The sequence below is a fragment of the Cavia porcellus genome, unplaced genomic scaffold, assembly GCF_034190915.1.
Source record: "Cavia porcellus strain 051 isolate PalLab524CR breed Dunkin Hartley unplaced genomic scaffold, mCavPor4.1 scaffold_20, whole genome shotgun sequence".
NCBI classification, from domain to species: Eukaryota; Metazoa; Chordata; class Mammalia; order Rodentia; family Caviidae; genus Cavia; species Cavia porcellus.
This window is the reverse complement of record NW_026947503.1, coordinates 674,999-702,083: the sequence shown is the minus strand read 5'-3', so window position 1 is coordinate 702,083 and position 27,085 is coordinate 674,999. Positions and strand designations below refer to the sequence as shown.

Genomic DNA, 27,085 nt, shown 5'->3' with positions numbered 1-27,085 from the left:
TTGATCACTCATACTGGCTCTTTTTTCTCCTTTCTTTTTAATAAAAAATTACTATCATATTTTGATGTGCGTGCATGTGTGTGTGTGTATGTGTGTTGAAAAGATTTTGCAGAAACAGAGGCCAGCATAACTCAGTCTTGAGTAGCAATGGAATAGAAATTAGCTCCAGTAGTGGAGCTGACCTTTCCATATGAGTAAGTGTTGTGTAGCATCACCAGGATCAGGGGATAGGAACTGGCCAAGAATTTTCCACCATGCTGACCAAGTGGACTTTCATCCTGTGGGGGTGTGACAGTTAAAGTGGATTGTCAACTTACTTGACTTGAGCGTCACTCAAGGGATTAGTAAAGAACAATTCTGGGTGTATCTGGGGCCAGAGAGGCACAGCCATGAGATCTATACCTGGTCCTTTGGCCCTTCCTTTCTGACACTGCCCCCAGCTCTGCTTCCAGATCTCCATGAAGTAAGGAGCTTTGCCCCACCATACACTTCTGCCATGATGTTTCTGCTTGAGGGCCAGGTGACCTGGACTGAAACCTTTAAAACTGTGAATTAGACAAATCTCTTCTTTAAACTGTGGTTATTGGGTATTGTATCCCAGTAGCAAGAAATTAAATAGGGGGCTTGGGAATGATTAACGTCGTAACACTATTGGATATGCTATGTGATGAATTATGCTATGTGATGGCTGTTTAGGGAAAGTACCTGGGTTGAGCAGGAAATAACTGGAATACACAGTAGCAGTGAGGCTGAAGACGAAGGATCAGATTTGGAGTCACAAGTGACAAAAGTGAAAGATAGGAAAGTATATAGGTTATAGTGAGAAAGGTTATAAGAGGTCATGATGGGCTTTGATTGGAATCTTCTGAATTCAAAGTACTTGTGGGTCACTGAAGCAGAACTTCTCAGTTGGCAACCAGAAAAACAAACCTTAAAAAGATGGTGGTATTGGTTTGGGATTAAAAGAATGTGGTTTGAATTTGTGGTTGAGATTAATAAGAATAAAAATGAAAGGCAGGGAATTTCTGGATCCTAGTAGTATGTGTGGCAACAGGAAGTGGGCAGTACATATATTTTGAATGATGAAGGAAAGCAGGCAGAAATTAGAATTAGAATACCAGCCTTCCAGGATGAGTGAGGAAGGTGTGGGACAATGATACAGCCCGGAGGAGATTAAAGGGCAAGTTTGCGGAGTTGAGGGGGTTAGTTTTAGGGAAGTGGGAGTCCCAGATAGAAAGATGGGATCAGAGAGCTGAGTAATAAAATCTGTTCTAGGGCTAAATTGGGGGCTCACTGATGACCCAGGAGTTTCTGCAGAGTGGTGGTGGTAGTGGTGGGGAGGGCAAGAGAGGAGAATAAGGAAGAAAGGGAAGGTGAGATGAACAGAGACTGCAGGAATGGAAAGAAATGAGAAGGGCATTTGAGAGCATCTTGGTTTGCATGGAGGGGAGATTGCAAGGCTTTAGCTACACTTTTCATCCTACTCATAATTTCTCAGAGAAGATGGTGTAGGGACATCATTCTCACTCTAATTCACAATCAAATTAAACTATAAATCACAAGCAAGTAGAGCAAACTCTACTTCGATTATGATTTCTCTTCTTGTAGGAAGCTGACTGCTGGTGAGGAGAAGGGTGTGCATGTAGGCCAGGAGCTCAAGAGGCGAGTCTAGGTTTGGTTTTCAGGAAGGAGAACTGGCTTTTTGTGACAGAGTGGAGCAGGGAAAGCCCTGTCCAGGAAGTGCTTAACTGGAACAGCTGTGGAATAACTATTAAGAGGCCAGGATAGGACAGAGGCCTGATAAAAGCGGGACTGAAAAGCAATTTATTTAAACATGTGTGTTTGAATTTGCCCTCTAACCAAATCATACTTACTGAAGGCTATTTCCCATTCTGCATTGGCCTCCTGCATGTCTACACAGGAGGAGCATTCCGTGAGAGGGGCTTGGTGATACTATGTGTAGGGATCACAAACCACTTTGAAAGCTCTTCCTACAACTTTTTAAAAATGTGTGCAACAGTGAACTTTCAGGTCATTTAAGTTTATGCAAATGTATGAAATTAACCCATTTGGTACATAACGTGTAATAGATGTTACTTAAAAATCAGAATTCTCAAGAAAAGATATGACAGAAATTTTCCAAGAGAAACAATCAACTCCGTTGGTTCACCAAGATATGTTAATCATGCACACACTAGTCCAAATTCTGAGAGCCAAAATCTTATTCTCCAATAGCAAAGCCATATTCTCAGAGTTGGCTTTCTATTGGTTCTGAAGTGTGGGCGGGGCCACACACTTCTGGACCTGCCACTGGCTCCACCCTATTCCATGCAAATGAAGTAGACTGGTGAACACACGTGACTAGTCACATGGTTGATGATGCATTCTCCCCACCCCTTTAGTGACGTCACCACCAACCTAAAACCTCTGGGGAGCCTGCCCAGAGGTAAGAGGTTAAGCAGGCAGACCACTGGGCCAGGAGGGCCCAGGGGAGGGGGCTCCAGCAGGCTCCACCCCTTCCTATGGCTTCGAGTCTGGGGGGGGTCCAGGGCCCCAGAGGGGCCCGTGGGAAGTGCTTAGAGGACCCTAAGCACACTCTGCGCTCATTGGCTGACCTAGCCGGCATGCAAATGAGGGGACGTCACTTCCTGAGCTAGTTGAGCGCCATCTTCCCTTTCAGGCTCGCGGGAGGAGGGACGGGGACGGGGCGCGGGACGTGGGGCGCGGGGTGCGTGGCGGGGGTCCCGCCACGCAGAGCGGACGACGCGGCGGCGCTGCGAGAGGCGGCGGTGGGACGCGGCGCTTCTTGCGCCCAGCGGTAGGTATGGCCTGGCCTGGTCCTCGTGGCGAAGCCCCGAATACCCCTGTGGCCCGCGCCGCAGCCAGACCCCCTTCGTCCACCCTGCAGTGCGCCCCGCCTTCTCCACCGCGGTCCGTCCCGTGCCCACCCTGCCTTCCTCCCTGCCGGCCGCCCAGCGGCGGCGCCTCCGGAATTCGGGAGGTTGGTGAAGCTCTGCTCGCGGCTCCAGCGATCCCGCCCGCCGGTCACGTGGGCGCGGGGCCGCCCCGGGGGAGGGGGAGGGCGGGGTCAGGGAATGTGTGAGAAGGGGACTGGGCTGAGGGGAACTGCAGGGCTGAGAGGGCGGCCGGAGCACCTTGCCGACGGCGCGGGAGGGGAGGCTGCGGGTGGGGAGACGTGGGCGCGATGGCGCAGGCGGGCAGGTTGCGCTCGCTAGAACTCTGCCGCCCTGAGGAGCCTCCTCGGCGGCGGTCTTCTGGGCCCTGGGAGAGGGTTGTGGGGGGATGCGAGGCGTCAGGCGGCGTCGCCCGCCGCATTTGAAGCGCTCACTTTTCTTGAAGGAAAGGTTTGAAGTACAGCTGAAGGCAATTCTGAGTCCCTTCGCCCTGGATATTGATGTGACTGTCGAAGGTTGATAAACACAACCTGATTTTAAAATTGAAGTTTGCATCCGCCATTGCTGATTGCCTTACGGTATATATGCTTATGAAATTTCTACAAACATTTGGCCTAGAGGCAGCAAAAATTAGAATTGAGTGTTGGATGATTTTAGAGCAGTAGGTAACCAGATAGTTTTAAGTGTCTTCTTTGAATCCGAGTGGAAGATAACCGAGTGCCATTAAAACTCATTATATGTAAATAGAATGGGTCGTTTCTGCTTGTAGGGCTGGTGGGGACGCTTAGCTGTGTGGGGAAGGATGGGAAGCCTGCATAGCACAGGGTGGTAGTGATATTAAAGTTGTTGGAGGGATGTACTCCGTTCAAAGGCGACTTGGAGTCTAGTAAGAGAGGACAGTATAAAAAATAGGAGTTGTGAGAGGCACAAACTTAGTTTTGAGTTGAAAGTCGGGGCAAGTATGAGATACTGGTGGAGAGCTGGCAACGTTAATAGGTTTTTTATTATTTTGAGTGGAGATGGGATCTCTGAACACAGTGAGCCAGTGGGCCTTAAGCAGATATTTGTTTAGAAAAAATGGTAAGCAGGAAGCAGTAAGGAGGAAAGACAATCATTCTGGTTGAGAGATTGGAGGAGGCGAAGGCTGGATGAAAGACATCTGATAATGGTTGAATCCTTGGTTATAGGGAGTGTTGGCAAAGATAAGGCAAGAATTGTAGCTGGGGCTGGGTATATAGCTCAGTGCCACAGCACCTGCTTGGCAAGCGCGAGGTCATGAGTTCAATTCCCAGTGCGGGGGGAAAAATTGAAAAGATTCTGGAAGTTTTGGGATACCTATTAAATTTGAACAAAAGTTGAAGTATGATTGCTGACACTTTCAGGAAGTAAATCTCTAGAATTGTATTTTGCCTACTTAGACTGTTACAGACCTGTTGGGACAACGTGATGCATGCCAGAGTGCAGGTGGGTGATGGTTATGTGACTAGGAAAAGACCTGGTGATTTGAAGCAGACCTTCTGAAATCTGCTTTATATATGGTACAGATACTCTTGTGTAAAAAAAATTTTTTTTTTTTTCCTGATGTACCAGGGATTGAACTCACAACCTCGGACTTGCCAGGCAGGCACTTACGCCACTGAGTTAAATCCCTCGCCCTTACTCTGCATTCTTAAAAGTTGCTTTATAAGGAATCTCTGTATCCTAATAATTAAGACACTGCATTTAGTTTTTTGGTATTAGATACCAACGCATAGTACTTAATGAAATGCTAACTTGTATTAATTCTAGTTCTCACAGCTGCCCATGAAGTAGGTTGCACTCTTGATTTTACAGGGGAGGCAACTGAAATTCAGATTAATTTGCCAAGATTACACGGCTAAGAAGTTATGGAACAGTTTTGCTCAGGTAGCTCCAGAACCTGTTCTGGGGACTGTTGTGCTATTGTGTTTCTCAAGAATCTTTTAAAAAGTTTGTGTCTTAGAAAGTTGTTGCCTGAATCACTTACATTTTTTAAAGTATGTATTTTGCATAATGGAGTACCCTTAAATAATAATCAGAATACCAAATAATCAAAATGCCAAAACAACAATCAATACCAAAACAACAAAAGAAACTACCACTTCGGAGTTGGTTTTTGTGTACATCAGTGGAATTTTGTGGTAGTTCAGTTGCTGGACGAGGCAGGTGGATTTGGCTGCATTCGCAGTTATTTTACAGTAAAGAAATACAGGTTTTACTGAGCACACATGCAGTGAAGACTGCACACCATTTCTTTTCTGATCAGTCCACTGGCATTTTGTCAGGAATCTTGTATCTTAGGAGTGGCTCAAAGCAAAGAAGTTAGCCAGAGTAAGGGTGCATGGGTGTGTCTTGAAAGGATTGCTTGGAGATTGTGATTACCTATGTTTTGTCTTACTGTTTTCCTAAAGCAGACACTCAACTGCTGAAAGGGGAAACCCCCTTTTTTTAATGAAAAGAGATTGCCATGCTTATTTTTGGTGGACTAACAATGATAACGGGATGGGGATATTAATTTGGGAGTCAAATTCACGAGAGAGCAAAGACGGACAGTTAGTTCCTGAGTCATAGTTCCAAACTGAAAAAGTTAACCGTAGAAGCTGTTTGAAACTTGTCAGATCACTGGTGCCTTATTTCAGTAACCCCTGTGTTTGAGAATCAGTCTCTAAAAACTTGGCTTTCAAAGTGCACCAAGGAGGAAGTCGAAGCAAGAATGATAGAGTGGAAATCTGACTAAACTTTTCTTGTACCTTGTTCTGGTCAAAGCAGCCAGTGAGCTCTAAAGTGACCTTGTGCAGGAATTTTTTTGACACAGAGTGTGAGTTCATGATCATGATGCTCTTCTGTTAAGATTATTTGTTTTGGGAAGGCTGGAACCAGTTCAGTGTGTATTATTTTTTAAATTTATTAGGTTTTACTTCATTTCCTTTGACTTTTATTTCCTCACTTCTGCAGTGCTAATGGTCCTTAAAGGTCTGTGATATACTTACTGCCAAGGCTAACTTGTCTGAAAAGAAACTTTAAATCTCTAGATTGACTCCGAAGTTCCGCCTATGTTAATTCTCTGCCTCCCCTCCCTCTCTTCCAGTCTACCATTTCCGTTTTACTTAACATTTGCTAAATGGATTCAGACATTCCCTCCTTTACCTCTTGTGATTTGAGCCGCCATGTTTATAGTTCTTACCTTGTTTTATTTTATCTTATTCAATGTTTGCTTTGTGTAATGATTCCTACTCTAAGGGAGTATAGTCCGGTAGGGGAAATAGCTAAATAGGTGCTTGCCACAGAGCAAAGAGGAAATAATTGTTGGGGGGGGCGCAGGAATGGCCTCTTTTCTTTTTGGGTAGGGGCTTCAGGTGGTAGGAGGGGAATTGGTGACCTACAGTTTGAGAGACTCGGCCAGATTGTTCTCTAAATGTTTAGAAATCGCAGATTTTTTACTTACTACTGTTGGTTATCAATCAAGTACATTATTTTGATAATGAAAATTTGGCACTTTTTATATGGTACTTATTAAGGAAATTAAGTAACAAAAATGTTTAATACTAACGTTTGACTAACAGATTTTTAAAATTTTTAAATTAATAATCTATTTTTGCGACAGTCTCTTATGTAGTTCAGGCTGGTCTTGAACTCACTTTGTAGTCCAGGCTGATCTCAAACTTGAGGTGATCCTTCTGCCTCAGCCTCCCAAGTGCTTGGATTACAGGGATGTACTATCATTCCTAGTATAGCAGACTTTTTTGGGCTTATATTATAGCTTATGTGAATTAAGAAAACAATTTTTGAAATAGTGGTAGTTTTTTAGAAAAATTACAAATGTGGTACAAAAAACTTTTTAAATTCTTGAACGATTGGAGAATAAGTTACTAACAAGACCTCACATTATTCAAAATGTGGTTTTTGTTTTGCAGACAAAAATATTCTGCTACGTATCTGAAATAAAGTCATCAGAATCAGGAAATCAGCATACCAGCTTATCTTAGGCCCCTTTGCAGTTTTGCTGGTCCCTCTTTTTTCTCTCTCTTTCCTTTTCTTGAACTCTTTCTCTCCCCTCCCTTCCTTTTTTGCCTCCTCTTTCCTTTTCTCCCTCTTTTTTCTCTCTCTTTCCTTTTCTTGTCTCTTTCTCTCCCCTCCCTTTGTTTTTTTGCCTCCTCTTTCCTTTTCTCTCCCTGCCTTTTTCTTGTGTTAGGGATTGAACCCAGGGCCTTTGCACAGAGAGCTTCAACGCCAGCCCTTTTTTATTTTGTGACAGGGTCTCAGTGAATTGCTAAATTGCCCAGCCGAGGCTCACACCTGCAGTAGGCACTCACTGCCCACTTGGGTGTCAGTCTTTCTAATAATTGTCATTGGAAAATGACCTGTTTTAGAATTGCATATTGTGTTACCTTATTTTGTACTGTATTATTTTAAGTTCCATTGTTTGGTTATCTTTATTCTCCTTCAATCTGGACAGCTCCTTAGTTTTTCCTCTAATGGAATGTGTGTAGGTGTTTTTGGTGGTGCTGAGGCTTGAACTCAGCAGCTCATGCATGTGAGGCAAACACCCTGCCACTTGAGCTGCGTCTTCAGCTCCTTTGTTAGGGATTAGAAACTAGTGGTCAAATTAATGCCAGCTAAATTAAATCAGCATGGTGCTGAGCATAGATGTTCCACCTGAGGAAAGTTGCCAGCATAAATAGGGACGTGAAGGAGAAGCGAGGCGTTGGGTTCACCTACATGTTGCTGTTTGAGCCGTTGCTTCTCCTGGAGGAGCTCGTCATGACTAGCCTCCCCAGTGTGAGTTCGACCATTGTCATCAGAGGAGCTCGGGACCTTGTTGGTGAGAGTGGCTGTGGTTCACTTTGAGGAAGCTCTGGTCCTTATATCGAGTGTCACTTCCTGGCTCTGGAGGGAAAGATATGTACTGTTTAATCTCCAGGACAAACTGCTGGCTTTCTGGCATGTACTCAACTGTTCTTATCATTGGAGGAGCTCAGTACCTCTGTGTTGCTGAGGATGGCTGTGGTGCTTTTCAGCCCTGGCTCTTTATTATGAGTGTGACTTAGCTCCAGTGTAGAACCCTCAACCTACCGGCACAATTCTTCACAACCGCCACCCCTCCCCCTGCCGCCCCCAGACTTTCTGGCTTCCATGATTGACCTTTGGGCCTTGCTAGCACGGATCGGTAAAACAGACTGGTGTGAGTCCTTGTGGGGTCTAGACTACCTGTTGGACTCCTGGGAGGCATTGTCGTTGGCTCTGGGTTTTCATCTGGACTTATGTAGGACATTGCCATGAGATTCAAGCCCTTAACTGAATATTCTATGTCTTTAATGTTGTGTATAGATTTCCTGCACTTTCTTGTGTTAACCTTGATTGACCATCATAAATAATATAAATTCTGTGTCTAATTGTTCTCACAACCCCTGACTACATCATCCATGATATATTTTTAAAAGTGTGTAATTCATTTTTTTAAAAAATAAATTTACAGAGTTGTGCAGTGCTCACCATATTCTAATATAAGAATGTTTTCACCATTCCGTCAGAAACTTGTCTATTTAATTACCTATTCTTATTTGTCAATCACTAATGTGTCCTTTTTTGTGTAGGTATTTTTTTCCTGAACATTTTATGTAACTAGAACTATGGGAACTCTTGCACTAGATTCTTTAACTTAGCATAATGTTTTGAGGTTGGGTACATACACCTTGTTACTTTTTATTGCCAAATAATATTTCACTGTTTGGACATACCACATGTGTTTATCCATTTGATGGACATTTGGATTGTGTCCACATTTCTGAGACTCAGCTTTTATAAGCTGTCTAACCAGTATGATCTTGACAATTCTGAATATTATGGACTTGCTATTTTGTTTACACTTTTTTTTTCTCTTTTTATCGGTACCGGGGATCGAACTCACGACTGCCTGCTTGTGAGGCAGGCGCTTATGCCGCTGAGCTAAATCCCCAGCCTCTTCCCTTAGTTACTAAGTATATCCTTTTCTTCATCATACTTTCAAATTATGTAAGTATGGACTTGAGCTTATATTTTAGTGGACTGTATTTCACTTAAATATTGCTGAGTACACACCACCTCAAAATTTAGACTAATATTTTGTTCAGAAGGTTTATTCATTTTGTGGGTAAGACATTCAGACAGACTTTGGGAGCTGGCTTATCTTTGTGCATTGTGGAGGGAGTGGGAGACAGCAGTGACTTGGGAGCTGGGACTGGAAACTTCTCAGAACATGTCTTCTCTGTGCTGGCTGATGTGGAACCCTGAAGTGACCTATTTGTTCCTGTGTTTTCTTAGAAACATAGTATCTGGATTCCACTTGTGGTCTTCCTGAAATGTGTGGTATGTCTCCCTTCACACTGTATTGGTTAGGCAGCCACAAAGCTCTGTTCAGCATTAAAGAGGAGGAGGGGGTTTAGATGTTCTTTCTGGGAGAAGTATCAGGCTCCTCTTGTAAGAAGAACATGAGCAATAGGGGACACTTTGTGTGTTTTTAGGAAACTCAGTGTGCCATAGATTTACTGATCTCCATTGTTCTGGCTTTGGCCTGTGGGGGCCTCCATGCTGATTTCTTTTGTACTTTTGACATGTCTCATCATTCTCTGAGCCACTGTATTACTTTCTGGCTATAAAAAACCCATCTTACCTTTATTCTGTTCCAGCCCAAGTTTTTTTTTTCCTTGGACTGGATCTTGCGATGTATGTAGTTCAGGCTTGCCTTGAACTTGTAGCAGTCCCCCTGCTTCAACCTTCTGAATGTTGGGATTCCAGGTGTATGCCATCATGCCTGACTCAGCCCAAGTTCTTTTTAATAGAAAGTAGTATTCAGAATTTGAAATGAGAGCTCTATCTCTGTGTGCCAACTGCAGCTTCCAGACTCTCTCTGGGACTTGGCTATGTATACACACACTTCTCACAATGCTTTTATTTATTTATTGTGGTGGTGCTAGGAATTGAACCCAGGACTTTCACACTGAGCAAATACATCCTCTTCCCATCGCCCTTTTGAAATACTTTATTTTGGAACAGTTTTTTGCTAAGTCCCTCAAGTTAGCCATCTTTCTGCCTCGGCCTCCCAGAAAGCTGGTATTACAATCATGTACCACCACCTCTAGTGATTTTTATATCCATCTGTTGAAAACGATGAACTCGTCAATGTCTCCTAATCTGGTCAGGTATTCCTTTTTAGATATATTAAAAATAACTTTATTGAGATCCATTTATAATGTACAGTTTGATAGTTGTTAGCATAGTCACATATTTGTGCATGTTACCACAGTTGACTTTTGAACACTGTCATTGTTTCAGAAAGAAACCATTTTTGCTTAGTCATTAACTCCCAGTTCTCTCTGGACCCAGGCAGTCACTGGTATACTGTCTGTATGTATGTGTTTTCTGTATACTCTGTATACATGGAATCATACAACGTAGTCCTTTGAATCTAGTATCTCTGAACAGAGTGTTTTCAAGTTTCGTCCACATAGTAGCACATACTGTCTCCTTTCTTTTTATGGTCAAAATATGGATAATATCAGATTTTACTTATGTGATCATTACTTGATGGACATTTGTTGGTCTACTTTTTTGGATGTTGTGAGTAATGCTGCCCTGAACATCCTTGCCCAAGTTTTTGTGTGTATATTTGTTTTTCATTTATTTTGAGTAGAATTGCTGGCTAAAATGGTACCTGTATGCTTGGTCTTTTGAAGGACTGCCAGATTGATTTCCAGCTTGGCTGCGTTGTTTATCTTATAACTAGCAAAGTATGAGCTCCTGTTTCTCCATATTCTTGTCAGTACATGTCAGACTCTTCTTTTAAAAAATTACAGACATACATGTAGATATAAAGCAGTATCTTGTGGTTTTGAGTTACAGTTCCTCAGTGGTTAATTATTGATGATGAGCATCTTTCATGTGTTTAGTGGCCATTTGTGTATCTAGTTGGGAAAAGTTTTCAGATCCTTTATCCATTTTTAAAATTGGATTACTTCAAAAATTTCTTAAGATTTCCTTACATATTCCAGATAAAAGTTGTTTATCAGAGATATGATTTGAAAGTACTTTTTCCTATTTTGTGAAAGTTTTACTTGTCTGCTGGTGACCTGGGAAACATTAACATTTTTAATTTTGATAAATTCCAATAACATTTTCTTTTGCTGCTTGTGCTTTTTGATGTCATAGCTAAGAATTTTGCTAAATCTAAAGTCATGAAGATTTATGCCTAGTTTTTTTGGTTAGAGTTTCATAATTTTGCTCTTCCATGTAGGTGCATGGTCCACTTTGAGCTGGGTGCATGGTATAAGGAAGGAGTCCAGCCTCGTTCTTTTGCATGTGATTATTCTTTCCTAAGTACTCTTTGTTGGACCAACCTTGTTTTACCAACCTTGTTTTAAAAAATACATTTTTGTATTTTATATTTATGTTAGAATTTTGTTTTTTTACCTTTTAAGGAAAATTTCAAAAATGTTTCAAATTCCTGTGGAAAATCTTGACAACATCAGAAAGGTGCGGAAAAGGGTGAAAAGCATTCTTATGAACATCGGACTGGACAGCTGCCGGGAGTTACTGAAGGTAAGAGGATATAAAAACAGATGAAGAAAGTGGTAGTAGAAATTCTAGTTTGGACCTGTGGAGTTGTATTTGAAGAGTTTTTAAAGAACAGTAAGATTCCTCAAGGTGGGAGTTGCTAATAGCTCAGGTGGCTGTGTGAAAACATTTTCAGCACTTGTGCCTTTCTAAGAATGAACTATTTAAGCTGTTCAAGTTTTAAAAACCACCTTTAAGAGATAGTTTTTATGTTCATTAGTGATAAAAAATACAGTATTTTCTTTTGATATTTGAGGGCAGTGTGTTGAAATTATTGTTATAGCAAAAGAAGACTGCAACTTAGTGTTCTAGTATAGTTGGAGTAATAAATGGGCATGCACATGTAATATGATAGATTTTTTCTATTGATTTATGAACTTATGTGTGTAGTCTTACAGAAGTTGAAAATGAAGGTCACTGTCACATTTGATTTTTTTCTTATAATTCTATCCATATACTATTGAGAATATATGGTTGGCAAATAGTTTAATTTCGTGTCTGTAGAAATAGGGTCAGTATTTGTTTTGAAGTTTTAAAAATTTGTAAAGAATTTGGTTCAGATTACTTAGGAAGAGCTCAGTTTCCTAATCTTCAAATTTTGGACTTTCAACCAGAGTTTTACTTACAAAAAGATAGATATTGAAAGATTCATGGTTACCAGGATTCCCATCAGTGGTCAGTGTTAATCTTTGCTGTCAGGTAGATAAGTACTATTAATTTCAGGAGACAGTCCCATATAGGTCTCTGCTCAGATACTCTCTTCTGTGGGAAATCTTCATTGTAAAATACTGCATTTCCCCTTATACTTCTTGCTTTATGCCTTCCTTTACTTTTTTCAGAGCATTTATACTGCCTGATATTATTTGTTCGTTATTGTTTCCATTTGAATGTGTGGAGGGCAAAAATCTCATTGTATTGTTATCCACTGTTCTGCTTGCAGTCAGAGTAGAGTCTGACACTTGGATGCTTTACAGATATTTTTGCTATGAGTGAATAGAAGTGAAATTGAAATAGGGAAACATTTTAAATTACAAAGCATGATCAAAACTTCACTTGGGAAGTATAAGGATAGGAGGATTCCTGAAAGTAGGAGTGTTTGGGTTGAATCTGTTGTTAAAGAACAGTCCAAAAGTAAGAAAACGTTTGAAGATAATGTGTGTGCAAAGAAAGCAGGGTAATTATTTGGAGCCACAACTGAAAAGGGGTATTTGCTGAGCGAGTTGAGGGAGAGCACAAGACCATCAAGAATAGTGTGATTAAGTGATATTTCAGGACATTGTAGACTTGAATATCTGAGAACACAAATGTGTATTGGTCCCCTGCCAGTGAAGCCAAATATGTAACAAAATTGGCCATTTTAATGCCAACCAGTTAACCTCTTGCCTTCCCTACTGCCCTTTCTTCCTCTCTGTCTTTTGATGTGAGCTCTTGCTTTGTTGCCAGGCTGGCCTCAAGCTCCCATGCTCAAGTATTCCTTCTGCCTCAGCCTCCTGAATATCTGGGACTATAGACATGCATCACTGTACCTTGCTTCCACTTGAGCCATTTTTAAGTATTGTTAAGTATTTTAAGTATTAAAAGCGTTATTGTAGCCACAGTGTTTTACAGCCATCGCCAATTGTATTTCTAAAATTTTTCATTATCTCAAGTAGAAACTGTAACCGTTAAGGAATGAGTTCCTACTTCCTTAGTTCTGGGTAACTTCTAAACTGTTTGTCTCAGATTTGCCTGCTGGCAGTACTCCATATAAGTGGTGTCACATATGTTGGTCCTTTTGTGTCTGGCTTATGTTACTTGGCACATGTAGGAAGTATCAAAATGTTCTTTATGGCTTGGTAATATTCCATTGTTTGATTATACCACATTGTGATACCATTTTAATTGCCATTGGGCATTTGGATTAATTCTACCTTTTGACTGTGAACTTTTGTTGAAGTATATTTTTAAGTGTCTATTCTCAGTTATTTACTGAGGAATGAAATGTTGGCTCAGATAGTAAATTTTTTTAGGAACTTTTATACTCTGTGAAGGTGTATCATTTTACATTCCTACCAGCAACCTGCAAGAATTCCAGTTTATCCATATCATAGCCGACCCTTGTCACTTATAGCCTGTCTTCTTCTTTCTTGCCTTCCTCTTTCTTTTCAGTTTTCTTTTTCTCTTTCCCTTGTTGTCACCCTAATGGCTGTGAGCTGGTATCTGATGGTGATTTTGAATTGTATTTTTTTAAAAGACAAATGATACATAGCATCTTTTCATGTGGTTTCTGATCATGTAGGTACTCAATTATAACTTTCAGCTAGATAATCTTTTTAGTTTGTCAGTTTTTGCTTTCTGAACTTCAGAACTTTTCAGGGTGCATGCATACACATTATGATTAATTGTTCAATTTGACCCCTTTTTCATTATTGAAGTAACTTTCTGTACTTTTTAAAAAAGTTTTTTATCTTTTTTTTAAAGAGAACAAAACAAAATAGAATAAAGCAAATGAGAACAGAGCAATGCAAACAGCACAGTACTTCACAAGACAACAGGAAATCAACAGTGGCTACTATAATGTCTTGTTTTCTTCGAAATAGTTGTCCTTACCTTCACACACAATAGTATCAAACATAACAAAATAGTATAAAACCAATCAAAAGAATGAAAGCATTATGGAATTTGAAAACCAGATAACAGGAAATGAACAGTGGTTACTATAATGTCTCATTTTCTTCAAAACAGTTGTCCATACTATTTCACATAATAAAATCAAACACAACAGAATAAAACCAATCAAAACAAAAAAAACAGCATTTTAGGGCTTCAACACAAGAAGACAGGAAATAAGCAGTGGTTACCATAATGTCTAGTTTTCTTCAAAATAGTTGCTCATACCATTCCACATAATAAAATTGAAAAAAAGAAAACAGAATAAAAGCAATTAAGTCAATGAAAGCATTATAGGACTTCAAAACAAGATAATAGGAGACCAACCATTATTACCATAATACATTCATCCCATTATGTTCAAAAGAGCTGCCCATACCATTAGAGATAGTAAAATCTGTCAATATAGAGCAAAACTAAACTTAACAAAATTTTCAAAGCAGTACAAGAGTTCAAGACAAGACAGTGCAGTGATTACCACCTTCCCCTCCTAGGTGTTTATTCCCCTATCACTTTTACAATATCTATTGTGCTTTTTTTTTTTTTTTTTTGATAGAGGAGAGCAAACTCACAATTTTTTGCTTGCTAGGCAGGTGTTTGAGCAGTTGAGCTAAATCTTTGGTTCTGCTGTGCTTTTTGGATCCCATTAACTCATTCTGTTTTTTTATGCTAGGGTTCACTCCTATGAGTTCCAACTATTTTGCCCATGAACATGATCTGCAGTTGCATCCATTTACCTACAAGAGCTCAAGATTGTTCTACTTTATAGCTAGGTAGCTTTCCATTGTATGAAGATACTGTATCTTTGTTATGTGTTCTGTGGTTGATGGGCAAGTTGCCATTGCTTTTTTCTGGTCTTCTGTCACATGGAAAATTGTTTCTCTCCTTTGATTTTCAGTCTGTGAATTTCCTTTTGAGTTATATGTATTTCTTGTATACATATATTGATGGATCTTATTTCTTGATCCACTTTCTCTGTTTCTTTTTATTGCTGAATTGAAGCCATCTACATCAATGGTTACACCAGCATACATTGGTTTGTCTCTGCCCTGCTATTTTCCTGCTGTTTGCTGTTGGCTGTCCATTTTCCCCTTCATTCAATTTTCCGTCCTGTTTGGTGATGTTCCTCTGCTGCTGTTCCTGGAACCATAATCATCTTAATCTTTCTCTAAAATATCCTTTAGCACTCACTGTAGGGTTGGTTTGGTGGCCATGAATTCCTTCAGTTCGTTCTCATGGAAATATATTATTTTTCCATACATTTTGAAGGATAGTTTTGCAGGGTACATCAATGTGGGTTGGAAGTTGCTTTTTGTTTTCAGGATTTGAAACACTTCACTCCAAACTGTTCTTGACTTGCTGGTTTGTGTTGGTAAGTCTGCCATGATTCTGATTGGTTTTCCTTTATAGGTGATCTGTTTCTTTTCTCTTAACAGCTTTTAATATTCTGTTCTTGTGCTGAATTTCTGGGATCTTGATTATTACATGTGTGGGCAAAGATTTATTTTGGTTAAGGGTAGTTTGAGTTCTATATGCCTCGTTTATCTGCATGACAGATCCTTTTTCTGTAAGTATCCTTTTTATTTCATTTGTGTTGACCCTTGCTTCTTCACCTACACCTATTACTCTTTTTTTTTTTTCACCTATCACTCTTAAGTTATGCTTCTTTGCATTATCTTGGAGCCATTGAGTTGTTAATTTCCTAGATATCTCTTTGAATCTGTTTCATGCACTGTAATTCTTTTCTATATTGTTCATTCAAGGTTTCCATCATTTTCGTGTGCTCCTCTTTTTAATCTATGTTTTCTTTAGATATGCTGAGCAATTCTTTCATTATGTTTTTCATTTCTTTTACCTGAGACATTTCTGATTTGGTTATTTTTACAGTCTCATGAAGTTGTTTCTTTACTTCAGTTGCTATCCTCTCAGAGATTTCAGGTCTGTGACTTCCATTTTCTTCCATGACTGTGTCTCTCAGACTTGTTCTGTGTGGGCTGGAGGTCTGAGATTGCCTTTTGCTTCTTTGTCTTGACATTCTTATGGGTTTTCTCTCAACAAGTTGGTTGTGGGGCCCCAGGCCCTTCTCACTTTGTCAGCTTCTCTGTGGTGTTGGCCAATGGGATAGGCACCTGTGTTCCTTTGACCCTGGGTTTTCAGGGAGGTAGCAGGGCATGGGATGGACTTTTCCAGACGTGTGCAGCTACATTAGGGCTTCCCTAATGGCCAAGGGTACCTGGTTGTGGAGCTGCTCCTCTGACTCCCGCGATGGTGGCAGGTACATAGGGGTGTGTTTGTCTGATTCTCCTAGTGGGTGATGACTGCCCAAAGAAAGCAAGGACCTCCAATAGTGGCTTAAAAGTGCATGGGGCCTACCTGGATGCATGTCCATACTCCTGCTGGCTGCCTGCAGGAAACAGCCTCTAATTTTTATTTTAAAGAGAATAAAACAGAGTAAAGCCAATCAAAACAAAATAGTATAAGCGATACAGGATTTCAAAACAAGATAATAGAAAGTCAACAGTGGCTACTAGAATGCCACTTGTTGTCTTCAAAATAGCTGCCCATACCATTAGAGATAGTAAAATCAAACAAAATAGAATAGAACCAATAAAAACAAAAGTGACTGCAGTACAGGAGTTCAAACAAGATAATGGTAAATCCAAAATGACTATCATAATATATCTTGTTATCTTTGAAATATCTGCCTGTGCCTTCAGATAAATCAAATAAGACAAAACAGAGTAAAACCAAACCAAACAAACAATGAGAATGATGTAAGATTTCAAAACAGGCTAATAGGAAATAAACATTGGATACCATCTTTAGAAGGCTATCTTCCATAGATGCTGTATTATGTGTTGTTGGCCTCTAAATAGATGATCAGACTGTATGCCTGAACACTGTAAGCATTAAGTTGTATTTTACTTTAAAAGCTATCATTTCAGCCTATCGACTTTCTGTGCTTAATGTTTGAGTGATTTTTTTTGTGGACAGCATGTAATTGGATCCTGCTTATTTACCTGGTCATACCTCTTACTTTAAATACTTAGCCCAAGGGTGGGTCAGATCTGACTTGTATATGTTTCTACCTTAAATTCCACCTGGGGAATTACTTTCAGGTATTTTGGTCTCTTTCAGCAGATTTTTTCCTATACTTTTTCTCTGAAAAAGTTTTCTGTTTAGTAAGTTAATTTGCTGGGTATAGAATTTTATTATTTTTCCTTAAGTGTTTTAAAGATTTTGCCTTATAGTCTCTTGGTGGGTGTCTTCTCCAAGAGTATATTTCTCATCATTTTTAGTGTTTTGTTTCTAGCACTGTAATTATGACACGCGTTGTTTTGTGCTTCTTTTGCTGGTTCTGCTGAGCTTGAATTTGAGGGTTTGTGATTTTCATTGGATTTGGAAAGTGTTGTGGACTGTTCTGTCCTGCCACTTCCTCATCTCCCCTGAGACTGGCTCCATCGTTCTTCTGCTGATTGTCCACAACTTGTGGCCCATTGCAGTTTCTATAGTCCTCCTTTTTTGTTGTGCCAAGGCTTCCAGGGTTCTCTTCTGCAGGGTCTAGCTTACTCTTAATCCTGAACAGCATTTTTTTCATTGTAAGTAATGCTTTTTTCATTAGTAGATCTGAAGTTTGGGTCATTTTTAAACATCTGTTGTTTCTCACATTGCATTCATTCATGCTTGTGTTTGTAATTCTGGTTATATTTTCCTGCTGTTGTGTACAGATCCTGGACATCAAGTTTTATGATAGCTAGGTTTGGTGGTTTCCTTTAGGTATTTTTGGGCTTTGTTCCAGGGATCTGTTGGAAGCTTTTGAAGCTTGCTTTTGGATGTGGTGTTGTTACAGTGGGACCAAAACAACCAGAGGCTCTTTGCCCACTGTAGAGGGGGAGTTACAGTGCCTGGTGGACTGCACTGTCTTCTCCTAGATTTTCCTACTAGTTTCCTTATATTCTGCACAAGAACATTTGTGTTTGGATCTCCAAGAGACCCTGTGCAAGTCTGCCAGACCCTTTCCAAGTAGTGCTGCTTAATTTTTTTTTCTTTCTTTCTCTCTTCCTTTCTTTTTCTTTTTTGTTTTTGACACAGATCTCATATGTAGTTCAGGCTGATTTGAAATCATTATGTAGGCCAGACCTGGTGATTGCTTTGAACTTGTGGTAATCTTGCCTCAGTCTCTCAAATGCTAGGATTATAGGGTGCATTACCATGCCTGGCCTGGATGTCCCTTTTCAATAGTATTTGATTTCTGTTGTCTTTTTTGAAATAGTGAATTTCTTCTGCTTTCTGAAAGGAGGCAGTAATTTCACAATTTCTCTAAAGGTCTTCTTAATTCCTGCCTTCTGTATTCATTTCTGCTGCTGTAGCAGTATCTTTTTTTTTTTTTTTTAAACTTTTGTAACTAATGATTCATTTTTATATAAGGAGATAATGGAAAAACCACAAAAGTCATTACCTCTACAATTAATAGTCATCAGATTCTTTGTATGCATTGTTTTTTAAGTTTTACTTAACATTTGTGATTTATGTTGTGTTTATTTTCCTTGTTTCACATATTTTTGGTGTTGGAATCAGAATAAATGACAAATATGCTTTATTTATACAGAGTCATCTTTCCAGATAACTCTGAAAATGCCTTTTGGTTTCCTATTTAAGTTCTTGTAATAATTTTTCTTTATTTTGAATTCTTTAGGAAAGATGATTTTCCTCTCCATTTTTAAAATTAGTGCGTGTTAGTTATACAGATTTCACTGGGTTTCACTTTTGCAGGTTTGTATACGTGTGTACTTGGTAATCAGTTTCCCCATCACCCTGCTTGTCCCATCTTCCCCTTAGTGTCAACCTTTTCTGGAGGGGTTTCATGTGTATATTGTACTGTGATCCTATTCATGCCCCCATCACAACTCTTGACACTCATTTTCCTTCCACCCTTCTTTCCTTCATGATGACTTTTCCTTGTTCTGAATTGACTTTGTATAGGTAGTGCATTAGCATTGGCATAGTTGAGGGCATTTGTTGTTGTATCATTTTCTGGCTCAACTGTGATTCATTCTTTTATTCCTTTCTTCTCTCCCTTTCTCCCATTCCCTTTCCCTTTCAATATTGGTGATGTTTTAGGGCCTTGCACATCTTGGGAAAGCACTCTACTGTTGATCTACATATTTCTTGAATTTTGAGACAAGGTATAATTAAGTTGCCCAGGCTGGCCTTGAAATTGTAATGCTTTTGCCTGAAGCTTCCTGAGTAGCTGGGGTATAGATGTGTGCCACCATGCCTGGCTTCTTTTTTGCTAATATGGAAAGTATCTTTTAATTATAAAAATAGCACTAATACTAATGTTATAAAGTACAGGTAATCATTTTCTTGCAGAGTAGAATTAAGATTTTGTGGCTAGGGATTTAGCTTAGCAGCAAAAGTACCTGCCTTATAAGTGCTCAGTCATGAGCTCGACCCCCCCACTACCAAAAAAAAAAAGAAAAAAAAATTAGGTTTTGGCAGTCAGCATCCTGTTGATTAACTTCCTCTTTCTATGTGTGTGTTGCATGTACCCAAGGAGCTTCTTCCCCAAGAGCATATTGATTGTGCTTTCTTCCTACTGTTTTGGTTACCTCTCTAGTGTTCCTGAGTAGTCACCTAATATCTACTCCATCTGCTGATTTCTGCAGTTTTCCTTAAACTCTCTTGACCCAGACTAATAGAGGTTGCTAAGGTCTGGTCTCATCACCGATGTGTTAGCAGCCACTGATAACACCGATGTGTTAGCAGACACTGTTGGTCTTAGAAATGTAGTTTTTCTAGAAAGGTGGCATTAAATTTTATCTTTCTTTTCTTTTTTTCTTCTGGTACTAGGAATTGAACCCAGGGCCTTCAAACTGAAGGACATCTCTAGCCTTTTTTAATTTTTATTTTTTTATTCTGAGACAGGGCCTCACTGGGTTGCCAAGTTGCCTAGGATGGGCTCAGTCTTGCAGTTATGCTTCTACCTCTTTTTCCTTTCTTTTGAGATACCACTTTTCGAAGTAAGTAGTTAATAACCTTTTTAAATAGTGATTCATTAAATTTTTTCCCCCAGGTTTTCAAACTGTCTTAATTGTGGAGCTGAGGTTAGAATCTGTTTTACTGAGGTTGGGTCCCCTGAATCTAGAATCTTATACATTTCCCATGATGTACTATGTCTTGGTTGTCTTCAAACATTAACCTTTTGTTTTGTTTGTTAAAGTGGAACCCAGAGCCTTGCACTTGGGAGGTGAATATTACCATTGATACGTCCCTCTAGGTCCAGTTGATCTTTTTAATGCTCAAATGTGAAAATATGCAGGTAGTTTTTGTTGCTTTTATCATTATTGTAGCCTGAGGGTGAGCATCTGTCTATCTTGTTTGTACCTTTCCCATTTTCTCACAATGTGCTAGGGCTGTATGGTGTTCCTTTATGGAATTGTGTGTACCTTAAGATTATGACTTGTCCTCTCATTTTGCTCATTTCTTGACATAATTTGCAGTGTTATTTGAAGTATGTCATAAAAATAAAAAGCTTTGTAACTATGCTTTCCATACATGTTGGGACCTGTAGTGGGCAAAGCAGATTTTTTCCCCCAACTCAGAAAAATAAAACTTCAAAGTGTTATTTTTAGAGAGATGTAACTTGGTTCCCACATAACCTCTCAGGGACTGCTCTTCACTCTTTGAAGCACTTTCATTGGAAACTCTGTGGCATTGCTGTGTTCTGCTCCGGGCTTTCATGGAATCTCTGCTGTACCTGCTCTCTTTTCCTCTTCCCCTCTTTCCCTGTTTCAGTGGCCACCCAGTCTCAGGTGGGTTCCAGTTCCACACTTTCTGTTCCTCCACTTCCTAAAGTACCTTTTCAGAGCAATTACTAGCAGTGAAAGATGGTATTTGCTTGTGAATATTTTCTCCCTAAGTTATCTGTCAGTCTTAATTGTGAAACTGAGGTTGGAATCTGTCGCACTGAGGTTGGGTCCCCAGAGTCCAGCAGTGAGCATTTGAGGCTTCAGTTAGTGTTGATGACAGAAAGGTGAAGAGTATTTTGTGTTCCTCCATCTCTTCTACCCCTTCCATCAGTGGTACCCTGTCAACTGCAGATAGCTGGGAGTCTGCTCCCTCCTTCCTCACTTTTCCAGTCTTCTGAGAAGTTCATGTGCCTCTTTCCTGTCTACATCATTCTGCCCTGTTCCTTGGAGGGTCCTTTTGTAGTATTTCCCATATAGCCTCTTTCAGCTCATTTAAAAAAATTTTTTTTACAGACCCTCATTTTCCCCTTCACCTCTTCCTTTTTTTCCCCCTGGCTGTATGAAGGATTGAACCCTGGGCCTCATTCATGCTACACATGTTCTCTGCTACTGAAGTACATTTCCAGCTGTCGTATAAAATTTTAAATTTTGAGACAGGGTCTTGCCCAGGCTGGCTTCAAACTTGTGATCCTTCTGCCTCAGCCTCCCAGCTAGCTGGGATTATGAGCATGAGCTGCTGTGGTCAGCACAATGCTTTCTGTATTTTCTTGCTGGAGGAAGTAACCTTTTGAGTGAAAAATGATTGTTCCTTCTGAGCATGTTCTAGATCTTGGTTGAACCTGCTGTGAAAGATTCAGTGTAAGATAAAAATATACTTTCATTTTTTAAGACAAATGGACTGCATATGGTACAGTTTTCAAAAGGCATTTAGAATAAAAAAGTTTTTTCTTTTTAGAGAGGCTGGTCTTGAGCTCACTATGTAGTCCAGACTACCACTGTGAAGTCAGCTACCAATATGTAGCTCAAACTTGTGGCAGTCCTGCCTCAGCCTCCCAGGTACTGGAGTTACGGGCATGTGCCACCACATGACTTCAAAATTTCTTTTATTTTGAGGTACTTTGCTGTTTTACTTTGTGTCACACAGCTACATGAGTTTTTAGAATCATTACCTATATTTAGGCTTATTTTACATATACAAAAATTTAGGCAATTCCTTGTTTGAGGTCTCACCTGATTTATTTGTTATGAAGCTATAATTTTAGCTTAGGTTATTTCAGCTTTTACCCAGCTCTTACACTTTAGCCAGTACTCTGTCAAAAATTGCCAAATGTTTTTACCTTCATCTTTGTCCATGTAGAATTTTTAGGTGTCAGTTTCATTAGGTTCTAATAAATATCTGTTATTTGCATTTGTATACTGATTTTTCCTCTCTGTTTTTAAAAGGAGCTTAAAGGCTTTGATCCAGGAGAGAAGTACTTTTATAATACATCATGGGGAGATGTTTCTCTCTGGGAACCTTCTGGAAAGAAAGTGGTACGTATTTTTGTATTTGGTTTTTCATTGGGGATAAGGAACATCAATCATAGTGATTGATGGTGAATGTGTAAGAGGAGGCATAAAGTAACCAGGGAGGTAAGAGAGGAGTTTAATCATCCAGGATTAATAAGGCTTTCAGAGTTTTCTGCATATATAATTGGTTTAATGATACAGTGGAACTATTGTATCTCTTTCATTATAAAAAGCCACTGAACTTTTGATAATAACTGATGTCAGTAAAAGATAATGCCACTGGGCATGGTGGCATAAGCCTCTAATCCCAGCACTCTATGAGCCTGAAGCAGGAGGACTCAAAATTCAACAATTTAGCAAGACCCTGTCTCAAAATAAAAAATTAAAAAAGGACTCAGGATTTAGCTCAGTATGAAGGCTCTGGATTCAGTCTCCATACTGGGTAAGTACAGATATTCCCCATTTAATGACTTAACCTCTTTAATAACTGTTTGGACTGATGCACACTGTTCAGATTTATGACCTGGTTCAGACTTATGCAGGAACATGAAGGACAGTGTGACTGTATGGTAGCTTTTTTACTTCTTTGTCAAAAATTCCTCATTTGATGACTTAAGTTATTATCCTGCAACTAGGTTGTTAAATGAATTGTTTGCTAAATGAGGAATTATGTATACTGTGTACATTACAATATTCAAAACAAATGGTCAAAGGAAATGATGATTTTGTTTTTATTTACAGAATTGTTACAAGTATTATAACAACATAAAACTGCATTAATGTATTATACAGTACAATCAGCAAAAATTAAGAGTACTGTATAAGTAAATGTACTGCACAAAAAAAGACATTGAAGCTCTATTAATAAAATGTACAGAACGTACCAAAACATAATGGGTCATAAGTGAATGTTAGGTTGTAAGTTGAATAGTCATTAACCTGACAGGTCATTAAAATCAGGAATATCAGTGTTTGATTCTATGTCAGAATCTCCATAGATTTCTTAGTGATTATACTGCCTACAGTACTCTATGGATAGCACTGTATATTTGCAACACTACCATACAGTATGTTTTTTCTGATGTCCAACCTAGGTGTTACTTGTAGTGTTACAATGTACAGTACTTCTTTTTCTTGAACAGTAGTGTTGTGAGGTCTGGGTACCTTATTCTGTATTGTACTTTATTGTGTACTCTTTCATATGAGATGTCATCAAATGGAAAAACATGAGTTTATTAGGATAAAGTAGCAAGAAACAAAGGAAATTGATATTGACATGAAAATGAAGATTATAATTAATTATAAAGCTGGTAAAAATATTAAAAGCAATAGCACAGTACTTGAATTTGGTACATGCTACCATTTTGGCAATCCTAGAGGATAAAGACAGAATGAAAGAGGCAGTGAAAACATCAACAGGTTTTAAACTATGCTGCATAATAATTATGCAGCAGAAAGGCCTCATTCATGGTATGGAAAAATTATTGGTTATCTGGTTTGATGACTGATACAAAAAAGGATGCCAGTGAGTTTTTCAGTAATTAAAGCCAAGGCAGTCAGTGTTTTTAAGTTTTGAAGCCTTGCAAAGGTAAAGAATTGATGGAAACTTTTACAGCAATGGATAATTTCAGTGGTTCTGTGAGAGATTCAACCTGCATAATTGGAGTGTTAGTGGTGGGGTGGTAAGTGCAGATGTAGAAGCAGCAGGAAAACATTCTAATTTGATAAAATTGTAGAGAAAGACATCTCCTATCCAGAACAAATCTTTAATATGGATGAAATTGGACTTTTTTGGAAGAAAATGCCCGAAAGGTCTTGCATATATATATATTTTTTTTTGGTCTTTTTCCTTTTTTATCGGTACCGGGGATCGAACTCGCGACTGCCTGCCTGCAAGGCAGGCACTTATGCCACTGAGCTAAATCTCCAGCCCAGGTCTTGCATATATTCAAAGAAGCTAAAACAGTGCCCAGGCTCAAGGCTTTCAAGGATAGTCATGTTGGGATCCAGTTGAAGCTTTATCACTGAGAATCCATATATACATACTATTTGTGCAGGTTAGAAAGCACATACTGTCTGCTTACTATTGAGCAAGTAACAAGGCTAGCTTTATTTGAAGATTGGTTCATTAATTGCCTTATACCTTCAGTGAGTTTTACTGTCTGGAAAATAGCATTCTCTTTAAATTATCCTCCTGTATGATAATGCTCCAGGCCACATACTGGGTTTTGACCCAGATCCCTGATCTCCCAAGTGAGTGTATGGTGGAGGCTTAAATAAAATGAGACAAGTGGTATGATTTTAGGGCTCCAAGAGGGTCAAAACCCTCTAGCTGAGCTTGAGACTCTGAGGGTTAAGATAGAGACTTTTCTTGACCACCCACTTTTATTAGGTCCAATAACAAAGGGTGGGGAAACTGAGGAAAGTGTAGGCAATGAGCAGGACCTTGGGAGTCACTTTAAGGATGTCTCTTAAGTAATAAGTCGGTTTAATAAAACTGTCTTATAAAGACATGATAAAAGTGAAACAAAAATAATTTTTATACCTATAGTCTACTTAATTGATGTTTAAGCCAAATGTTCATAGTTGTGGCCTTATCTTGTCCTTTGAGGTATCTCTGGCCTCACAGGCCACTATAGGCCTCAGCCAAGATCAGTGACTCATAGAGGTTCACTTACTATAAATCAGCTCCTGTCACTAGAAAAGGGACTAAGGTCTAAGACAGACTCACAGATAAACATAAAAAGCCTATTAGTTAATTTTAAATCCTGCTCAGAGCCACTTCATAGTGGCCTCCAACAGCCACTCCAACCATCTTGATGATCATAGTACACCCACATACAAAGCTAGTGTATCTGCCTAGAAAAACAACTGCTGTCTTACAGTCCATGAATGAGGGGGCTATAGCTATCTTCAGAACATACTATTTGTGCACAAATTGTTGCAGAGTTGTAGCAATAACAGAAAACAATTAAGTAATCTTTAGTGATTTCTGGAAATCCTACACCATTTTAGACTACATTAAGAACACTGAATCATCTTGAGAAAGGAATGACCGAAAACTGTAAGCAAGGGATATGGGGAAAAAAAATGCCCAAAACATTTTGTGCATGAATTAAAAGCATTTGACAAAGATGAGCATGTCAGTGTCATAAATGAAACAACTGTGGAACTTGCTAACATGGTTAATTTGGAGGCGGAAGTGTAAGATATTGAAGAATCAGGGAAATACACTGAAGGAGAGCTAAATATGGAAGATTTAATAGTTGGAAGCTCAGCAGGACTTAGGTGAGTGGGAGGAAGAAGAGGAAAGACTTGAAGAAGTACTAAAGAAGTACACTGCGAAGAGATTAGTGGATGTGTTCTAAAAGTGAATGCAGTTGTCTTAAAACTGGAGATGTTGAACAGTTCACAAAAGTGAGATGGCAGAGAGTAAACTCTCACAATGCTTTCATGAAGTTTATGAAGCAAAAAAGAAAATGAAAAAACAGGCCACAATAATGGGATTCTTCTTTTGTTATTTGAGATAGGGTTTTGCTACGTGGTTCAGGTTGACCTTGAGCTCACTATATAGCACAGGCTGGCCTTGAACTTAGAGTAGTAATCCTCTTGCCTCAGCCTCCCCAGTGCTGGGGTTACAGGCCTGAACCACTGTGCCCAGTGGGATTTTTTTGAAGCTTCGCTCAGAACTATTGCTAGTTCTTCCATTTCTACTTCCTCACCTCTGTTACTTGAGCATTTTACATTTCCTGATCATAGTTCTGATGATAACATTGGTGGTGGTGATAATGTTTGATGGACTCGTGACTAAAATGTTGGCTTTTTAAATACAGTTTTGTACATCTTGCTTATCAGTGTCTTTTTTGTTGTACAGTACTTTAATTTTTGCTAATTGTACTATCCAATACAGTTTTATCTTATACATTATATTACTACATGTAAGAGTTATGCAAATAAAAGTGAAATCAAGTTGGAGTTTCCTTTGACCATTTCTTTGTTTTAAATATTGTAATGTATGTACTATCTATCTATCCATCTAAATATATATATATAATTCCTCATCTAGTGACCAAATTCATTTAATGACCTACTTGCAGGAATGGAACTCTGCTTCAAACAAGGATTGCTTGTATTCCTCATTTTGAAGATCTTTGATGTCATGAATCTCAGGCCTCTTTTGATTTTTCTCATCAGAATTCCGAAAATGTCTTCCAGGATTACATATATATATAGTATATACTAATAGCTTCTTTTCTGGTACTGGGGATTAAACTCCCAGGGTGTTGCACATGCTGGGCAAGTGCTGTAGTCCTGAGTTATATCCCTAGTCTTACATCCTTTTCATGTAAGATTTCCTGAAGTGGCTGTACCATTTTGCTCTCCTACCATCATTGTGTTTATCTATGGCTTATCTGTCAGTTTCCCATTTTCGTATATGTGTAGCATTGTTTTGGTTTAGTTTTCATATTGCTAGTAATTAAAGATGTTGAGCTGCTTTTCATGTGTCTGTTTAGCATCCAGATCACTAAAGTGCTTAAATCTTTTGCCATTTAAAAAAAGAAAAAGTTGGGCCATTTATTTTTCTATTGAGATTTGAGCTTGTCCAAATGTGTTTCCAGGCACCATTCTCTGGTGGTGTGCAAATGTCACCTC

General features: G+C 39.2%; 1 protein-coding gene across 7 annotated transcripts in view; it reads left to right on the top strand.

Moving 5' to 3' along the window:
* Positions 1-27,085, top strand: part of Adnp2 (ADNP homeobox 2) — an 86,578-nt gene that overhangs the window by 53,038 nt on the left and 6,455 nt on the right. For 4 of the 7 annotated variants that reach the window (XM_063231393.1, XM_063231391.1, XM_063231392.1 and 1 more), the window contains 2 exons: positions 11,387-11,507; positions 22,367-22,456. In XM_063231393.1, coding sequence (XP_063087463.1) covers positions 11,400-11,507; positions 22,367-22,456 — 198 coding nt within the window. In that variant the 5' untranslated portion in view covers positions 11,387-11,399. Of the gene's footprint in view, positions 1-2,459; positions 2,819-2,847; positions 3,002-3,189; positions 3,494-11,386; positions 11,508-22,366; positions 22,457-27,085 lie in introns of those variants that run through there. The other 3 variants (XM_013145189.3, XM_063231395.1, XM_003463313.5) reach the window with 3 other exon arrangements.